Consider the following 8,429-nt stretch of genomic DNA (forward strand, 5'->3'; position numbering starts at 1 on the left):
ATGGTGAAAAATGTCGATCAGTGTTTCCCAAAGTAAAGAAATAGTAAAGAATATCCACATTTAAGAAGCTGGAATCATAGTTTTGCCTTTTTTTCCTTTGATATTGCTCAAATGAATTAATCAATTCTTAATTAAGTGATGAAATCAATAGTTGATACCTAATCTATTGGAGTGTTCTTTCATCCTCATGGGGAGGCTGTAGCATGATAATCCAGATGCAGCTGGATTTATACTACAGTCAAGTGACACACAGGGGATCTCCATTTAACTAATTATGATGATTTGTGCCCTTTTAAAAGGGTTTTAAAAGGGTTGCATACTTATGCAAACATGTATTTTCTGTTTCATATGCATTCATAAGCATTAATGGGATAGAAAAATGTGATTAAATAAAAGTAAAAGCAGCTGACTGAAACAGGCTTTACATTTACAAAACTCCCCTGAGATTGGAGTTGGTTTTTCTGAAGCAGTGGGCTGTGGTCCTGCTGTGTCGTGTCTTTGTGAAGGACAGGTTGCTGTAAACCTGAGGACCCCAGGGGAGGACACTCCTGATGGCAGCCCTGAGCAGCACAGACGCAGCATGATGCCACGTCAAAGTGAAGTGCAGCCATGTGTCACCGACTGCCTGCACTTTTCAGTTTAAGACCATGTGCTCTGGCCACGTCTGAACGCGCTTCAGCACTGTATGGTTCAACAAGTGTCGGCTCTAAAAACCTTGTAGCTTATCATTTCACATAAGCCTTGATCAACATTTCTCCATTGAACTCACGATAACGGCACGAGTCAGTATGAAAGGTGAAAGGTCAAACTGCAAGGTAGTTATAAAGGCAGTGTGAAGGTCCTACATTCATCTTCATTTACAGTAAAGGCAGTACTGGAAAGAAACTAAATACGTTCACTCAACTGCAGTATTCAAATACAGCTTTGAGGTACATGTTCCTGAGTATTTCCACTTTATGCTACTTTATAATTCTGCTTGATACATTTCAGAGGGAAATACTTTTACTAAACAATATTCATCAGACAGTTACATATAAAAAGATGATAATCTCGTAAAATACAACGCATTGTTCAAGATTAAACCAGGTAGTTCCCAACCTTTTTTCCACTTGTGATCTCTTAAAAAACAGCAGATCACATTTCAGGTATCTATGAGTTGTCAGCAGTTTCACATTAGAGATTTTCCCTTCAAATCATCTTTCTTTTATATAACTATTTGAAGCCCAAAGAGGTCAAATTATCCAACCTGATTAGATACTTGAAGTCCAAACGAATGAAAAAGAACTTTGCTTTTTCTTCATCATCATCTTGTGACCCCTGGGGAACTGGCCCCTGGGTCAAGAACCCCTGGAATAACTGTGTGTGGTGACATTCTGTCGCTGTACTTGTCTTTAGTATTTGTACTTTTAGCCAATTAAATTGTGAATTGAACTTTAACTTGTATACTGGAGTATTTTAAGTGTTGCATTGGTACATACAGTACGTAAATAATCAAAGTACATCTAATTCATAACTGTCTAGTTTAACCTCTGAGTTGATTGTTTTCAGTGTGTTTCAGGACAGCGGTCACCCAACATTTGTCTTCTTCCATTTAGATGAAGAATCATGACGTTTCCACTATGTTGTACTGAGAGTGAAATAAGAGAACAGTGAGGCTTACACCTTATCAAACTTGCACTTTATCCCCTTGCAGACATTTGGAGTACTTCAATAACTTTTATTTATTAATGCTCTGATCAACATCCTTGACCGCTGACAAATCACGCAAACAGAGCCAGGAAAGTGCTACAGGTTATCACCACTGTGCATTTAACAGTAACTGATCTTGTCATTTCTTCAACATTACCTCTTAGATCAATCGCAGACTGACAAAAACTGCATGACTGGATCAAATTTAAAGCAAAAAAGCTTAACAGGCAATTCCAAATACGTTGTGGCCATTTATGTGTTGTGGTTTTACACTAATTAATTACACTAATACCGTTGCATACAACAGCAAGTCTCATTCAGTTTCATTGAAACTTCACTACAGTAGTGTCCATGACAGTCTATAAAATGATCGACAGTTTCTATACAACTAGGAATTAGGGAGCTAAACAAATCTCAGTGTTGTGTTTAAGAGTAGAAAAATAGAGCTTTTTAAGTTGAAAAATCGACTTTTGGTTAAATTACACAACACTCCAAACGCTCAGCAACAGACTTAAAACGCGACTGCTTTTTTCACTAAAATATATATTCTAAAGGTGAGGATTTGCCAAAAAAATCTGAAAGCTGCTGCAGATCATGCATGTTACATTTCTAACACCTGGCCCCTGCTGGTTGGGAGCAACAGTGAGACGTGGTGTCTATTTGCCCACAGTGAAGGACTGCAGCCCTGTGATGGCTCTGCCCAGGATCAGGGCGTGGATATCATGAGTACCTGGAGGTGGAGACAACAGATATTACACAGAATCAACAGGTGCAGGCTTAGGTGACTGTCGGATTAATAAACTCTCTGATAAAACTAATGTGATGCAATTTAGTTCAAACCTAATCTGCTGTGTTTGGATTCATACAGTCTATCGTGTGGAAGTCAATTTTAACTGTTTCTTCCTCCTCACCTTCGTAAGTGTTGACAGACTCCAGGTTCATGACGTGGCGGATGACGTGGTACTCGTCTGCGATGCCGTTGCCTCCCAGCATGTCTCTGGCCTGCCTGGCGATGTCAAGGGCTTTACCGCAGTTGTTTCTCTTCAGCAAGGATATCATCTCTGGGGCTGCTCTGTTAAGAGAACACCATATTTGTTTTGGCTTAGTTTTATGGATGGCAGTGTCAGTCGATAACCACACTGGTCCACACGGAAATATCACAACAACTATAGAAAGTCGTGGTCCGCAGAGAATGAATCTGAAAAACTTTGGTGATCACTTAACTTCAATCTAGCGCCATCATCAGGTCTAAATTTAATTTGGCCAATACTTTGCTTAATGACCAAATAGCTACAAAACTACCCCGTCAGCCTCAGCTGTACTTTGTTTTTAGTGCTTATTACCAAATGTTAGCATATGAGCAAACAAGAAGAGACAAAGCAGTCTATCGCTAAGGTCACATCATGAAACGCTCCCTCACATATTTGTTCTTTCTGAATGTAAGCAAGTTACAAATGATGTCAAGACTCCTAATGATTTTTAAAATCAGGAAAAGACTTTTCTCCTTTTTGTCCTGACAGAAAGAGGTCAGAGTGACCGTGTGGTTTGATGGAGAGAAACCAGCCGATGGCATGTCACATCCCATCGGACACACTTCAGTTAGAGGGTTAAGTGGTCTTTACTTTTTCTCATCGATGAGTCTCCCCAGCCGCACACAGCACTGCAGGCCGATGGTGATCTCTGTCAACATGTCGGCCAGTTTCTTCTGCATCAGCTGATTCCTTGCCAGTGGGACGCCAAACTGGACTCTGGAGTAGAGAGCAACAACTTTATCCTCACTATAACCTACTGAACTCGCCAAACATAATTGATGCATTACAAAACACCGAAAATTTCATCTAGTTCCAAACACATCTGACAACACAACTTTGGTAATGCTGGCAAAAGAAAACATGACACAAACAACTGGGACAGCTAACCTGTCGAGTGTGTACTGTCGAGCTGTATGGAAACAGAACTCTGCAGCACCCAGAGAGCCCCAAGCTATACCATAACGAGCGTTGTTCAGGCAGCCGAAAGGACCCTGGAGGCAACAAAAGGAGTGTGATGAGCAGTTACTGCTGTGTGTCCTGGAAAATTTCCTGAGCAACACTGTATCACCAAAAACCTATGCGATACTCGACAATAACAAAGTCTGTGAGTCATAACTTTTATTTTATGGGCATATTATGGATGTAACAGAGCAAAGGTGCACATGACTTTATGTACAACATTTCTCTCCACTCACCCCGAGGCCGGTGGCATTAGGCAGCAGGTTCTCCTCAGGAACCTCCACCTCATCCATGAGGAGCATACCAGTGATGGAGGCTCTCAGGGAGAACTTTCCCTCGATCTTAGGTGTCGATAGGCCCTTCATTCCCCGCTCCAAGATGAAGCCGCGGACCTTCCCATCATCACATTTGGCCCAGACTACAGCAATATCTGCCAGTGGAGAGTTTGTGATCCTGGAGGTGGAAGCAAAGGGAGCGTTAGGGAGACTGTAAACAACACAGAAACTGACATGAGCTTCATGAAGTATTTCAACTGTGAAGAGCTCCACCATGTGGACAACTCATGACACTGAGCCCTGTGCCACAAAAAAACCTGTATCATGAAAATACGAACGGTACACAAGGGGGCAAAAAAACGAAGCATAAAACCAAGACAACTAAAAGAAAACATCAGAAAGTGAGTGGCTGTTGTAGTGATATAAAATCTATTTTATATCACTTCCTTCTTTCAGAAAGTAAATCAGTGTTGTTAAGGGGATGTAATAAGTTAAACTACAAAGTGTAAACCCTACAATGACACAATGTGTCATCTATCATGGCTGATAATTTTAGTTAAAATCCTGACTCAAGGTCTTGACATTAGAATGAAACGTGTCATGATTTTGCACATCCTCACTACTCACCAGGACTTTGAGCCGGTGAGAGTGTAAGTGCGGCTGGACGGATTGTATTTGGCTCTGGTTTCCATTCCGCTGGGGTCACTGCCGTGGTTAGGCTCTGTCAAGCCAAAGCAACCCAGAATCTCTCCACGAGCTGGGAGAGGCAGACAGGAATAAACCGAGTGCTCATTCACTCATCACTGGGTTTTTACGGTTAATGAACAACATCTGCCTGCAGATTCATTTTCACCCATCTGTTGTTGACAGATAAAATGTTGTTGTTGTTGCTTCTTACCCAGCTTGGGGAGGTACTTCTGTTTCTGCTCTTCTGAACCATAGGCATTAATGGGATGCATGACCAGTGATGACTGCACACTCATGACTGAGCGATAGGCGCTGTCCACTCTCTCTATTTCTCTGGCAATCAAACCATAGGCTACATAGCTTGTCCCAGCGCAGCCATAACCTTTACATCAAACACAGGAAGAGGACTTATTGTCAGTGTTATCAAATATTAAACGCAAAGCCTTAAATGAACGAAAGTTAAGAAAGGAGTAAGGTTTAATGGGCTAAAACTTTCATAGATGCACTTAAGAGATTTCTCAAAAGCAACCACACACACAGGGCCAGCGTGCACACGGCCCAAGTCCACTTCAGGCAGTCTTTTTTTGTGAGAGAAATTTTACATAAGATATGTAGACATGTTTACATAAGAAGTATGGTGAAAGTTTATGGTACACAATAAAACGCTATAATGAACACATATCTGTGCCGCATTCTGTGCAGGTCAACAAAGTATTAAAGGGCATATACTGTGACATGCATCCCCGTCAACTTAAGCAGACTTGTTCAGACTCACCTTTAATGGTCGGACCCAGGATACCCATCTCTCCCATCTCTGACACAATTTCTCTGTGAAACACTGCCAAAAAAAACCAAAACACAACCAGCAGTCACACGAGGTTAAGTTAGAGTAAGTCAACAAACTGACAAAGTCGTAACATATCAAGATGTCATTAAGAAGCTGTGTTTAGCATAAACACTGACAGACAGCTGAACTGTTCATTATGTATGCGAGGGTAACACGGTGACTCATTAAAGCTTCATGAAAAATCAAGTGATGAATAAAGGGCTCACCTTCATTTCTGTTTGCCATGAGGATGCGAGGCATGAGTTTCTCTTGGCAGTAGGTCCGGAAGGAGTCCCTGATCATGATCTCATCCTCCTTCAGCTGGCTCTCCAGCTCCAGGGCATCCAGCCAGTTAAACTGGACCTTAGCTGTCAGAAGAGGAACAATAAAAACCCTGTTTAAAATATCTTCTGGTGAGAGCTTCAGAGTCAAAACATACATAGATAAAGAGTGATCAACACCTACGTGCTTTAGACTTCTGCTCAGTCTTCTCTGCACCTGTGGAAAATTCAAATCAGGAAAAGATCAAAACTGTGAATAAATTGTAAGGATTTAATTTGAAGATAAAGCACAGTTTTTCCCTGAAAAAAGTTACATGTGTTGCTTTGTATGGTTCCCTTGGATGCAGTGATACAAAATGGATCAGTTTTTTACATGAAATGCAATGGGGGAGACAACCCTGCGCCAGTAAAAGCTCCAAAGCATGTGGTGAGCAAATATACCCTGAATACATTAAATTTATATTCATAATGGCAGGTGGTGATGCTGAGCCGCAAAGCACAGTGTGCTGAATGAGGTGAAATCCTGTCATAGCCCAGTTTTATTTTTTTTTTTACTTTTTTGTCATGTGTTTTTGTTTTTTGTTTTTAATTTTATATATTGATTTATTTGGGAAGGTGGGTGGGCTTTAAGTTACAAACAGTTGAGAATACTTGCTTTTAACCTCTGCAAATGACACTGAAACCATCTGGATGGAAATTTGTGGGTCCTGAACTGTCCCTGTAAACAATGCTTTGTCTGTGGCCTGCATGCTGTCACAGCACTTACCCCATCTGGCAGGGGCCGCAGTCCCCTGTGTTCTGCAAGCTGAGATGATGGCACATCTCCGAGGGTTGACCAACAGACGGCACACAGCGCCTCTCAATGCCATGATGAAGACTGGTCTATAAAATAAACATTTACAACATTTGATCCACGTTTATTAAACTGGCAAGTGAACATGCAACCGTGCACGTTGCACTGAAAGTAATAAAAGCAAATAAATCATTCACAACTGTCTCCCTAAAGTGAGAATTGAGAGGAGCAAGAGCTGAACTGATGAAGTTGGTCATTAACCCTGATTGACTGAATGACCCTGGATAACTCCAAAGTCCATAAAATGTTGATGCATAAATTGAGATTAATATGAACGTAGGGCTTCCAAATGTGTATGAGAAATTAAAATAATGGCTGCTGCAGCAAACTGTCAGGGTGACTGTTCACTGTAATATCAAACAAAGAGACCTGTCACACTGTTAGTCCACACCAACCCTATTTTGTGTGTATTCAAGATAAGCTACCCTGGCTAACCTGCGTGGCCTTAAATAACTTTGCTGAATCAAGCTAACAACAGTAGCTCGGGACAGCTAGCTTTTGATTTAGGTGTTCATGGAAGAATTTCCGAATGATGCAGTAACAATGTACCGGATGAGAGCCGTGTGTAGAGAGTAGCAGTAAAAATCACGGTGGCGTTAGTATAGGGAGAATTTATTTACCTGTTTAAAGCGGGATAACGAGCTTCCCTTCTCTGCCTCTCAGGTTGACAGCGTAGCAACTCTGAACGTACCAACACAGCATGACGTCATCACGTAACGCAAACCAAGCTGGATGTGCCATATTGTGTGTGGCGGCACTGTTGAACCGTGTGCCAAATGACTATTTTTGTACAAAATCAATACATTTATCAATGCGAAGGCAGTGCATATAAAATCTGAGACTCACACATTAAAACGTGTTTGAAGCCTTTGTTTGTGGCCAGCCATCATCACTGAAGATGGCTGCCCTGAGAGGATGCTTCAGCCACTGCAGACGACTCTGATTGGCTCATTAGCAGAGGCGTGAATGTCGGAGGAGTGGATATGTATGACTATGTTCAGGTTTCAGTTCCCAGAATAAAAGCAACCGCGTATGAGGAGGAGCGACGGAAGCTGGCACTTTCCCAGTAGCCTCCCATTCTTGACAGCAGACACAATGAGTACTTCAATTGTTCCCGTAGAAACACTCCTGTCTGCTGCATGCTGTGACCTACACATTCTTAAATTACTCAACGACAGCTGTTTTTCCACTCAAAAATACTGCTTGCACTGTTGGCTTCCATAAGGTCAGACATGACATAACAGCAGCAGAAGACTGCAGCGTTCAGTCAAATAAAGCTCCACGAAGGTCTGATTTTGGATAGAATAATCTCAGTTTTACTGGAGTCACTTATGCAATGGGAAACCCCTTTAAAAGCTCTTTTTAAAAAAATGAAAAATGAAATGAAAAATTTAGTTAGTGGTAAAAAAAGACAATTTATGATTTGTTTGTACCAGTGGTGGAAAGTAACTACAGCAACTGCATTTGCATTTTCTGTACTGTAGAATCCTGAGGTATTTTCTGTGAGTATTTTCATTTTATGCTACTTCTACTCCAGCACCTTTCAGATGGAATATTGTACATTTTACTCCATCATCATTTATTAGGGTACAGGGTATGAAGAAGGTACAATTGGCTCCATGGCAGGCTACACCGTACATTAAAAAGCTACTTACATGGCATTTCATCAGTAATAACACAATATATTATAATATGTCATAATAGAGCTCTGACAAAGGCCATTTTGGCTGTACAGTGAGCACTTTTTATTTTAGCTGAATTCTATATACTTTTAATGAAATACAATTTTGAATTAAAGACACTTGCATGTATGAAATTTTTGTACAG

At 41.1% G+C, this 8,429-nt stretch overlaps 1 protein-coding gene across 1 annotated transcript; it reads right to left on the reverse strand.

Annotated features, from left to right (window-relative positions):
* Positions 1–1,702: 1,702 nt before the first annotated feature.
* Positions 1,703–7,350, reverse strand: LOC121620935 (glutaryl-CoA dehydrogenase, mitochondrial-like). Its single transcript, XM_041957189.1, has 12 exons — positions 7,223–7,350; positions 6,516–6,631; positions 5,934–5,966; positions 5,696–5,836; positions 5,418–5,480; positions 4,854–5,024; positions 4,583–4,712; positions 3,917–4,133; positions 3,609–3,712; positions 3,312–3,437; positions 2,601–2,761; positions 1,703–2,419 (listed from the first exon to the last, which is right to left on the reverse strand). Exons 2-12 carry the CDS (start codon positions 6,616–6,618, stop codon positions 2,346–2,348), a joined length of 1,323 nt encoding a protein of 440 aa, XP_041813123.1. The 5' UTR covers positions 6,619–6,631; positions 7,223–7,350; the 3' UTR covers positions 1,703–2,345.
* Between the last annotated feature and the right edge of the window lie 1,079 nt (positions 7,351–8,429).

Source organism: Chelmon rostratus, chromosome 17 (genome assembly GCF_017976325.1).
Source record: "Chelmon rostratus isolate fCheRos1 chromosome 17, fCheRos1.pri, whole genome shotgun sequence".
In the NCBI taxonomy this organism is placed as follows: Eukaryota; Metazoa; Chordata; class Actinopteri; order Chaetodontiformes; family Chaetodontidae; genus Chelmon; species Chelmon rostratus.

What these genes read in the sequence shown, in the direction of transcription:
- LOC121620935 (XM_041957189.1), bottom strand. Translation starts at nt 6,618, where the DNA reads ATGGCATTGAGAGGCGCTGTGTGCCGTCTGTTGGTCAACCCTCGGAGA. An exon ending in TGAGCAGAAGTCTAAAGCAC is followed by an intron (nt 5,837 to 5,933) that starts GTAGGTGTTGAT and finishes CTCTTCTGACAG; the next exon opens with CTAAGGTCCAGTTTAACTGG. An exon ending in GTCTGTCAACACTTACGAAG is followed by an intron (nt 2,420 to 2,600) that starts GTGAGGAGGAAG and finishes CTCCACCTCCAG; the next exon opens with GTACTCATGATATCCACGCC.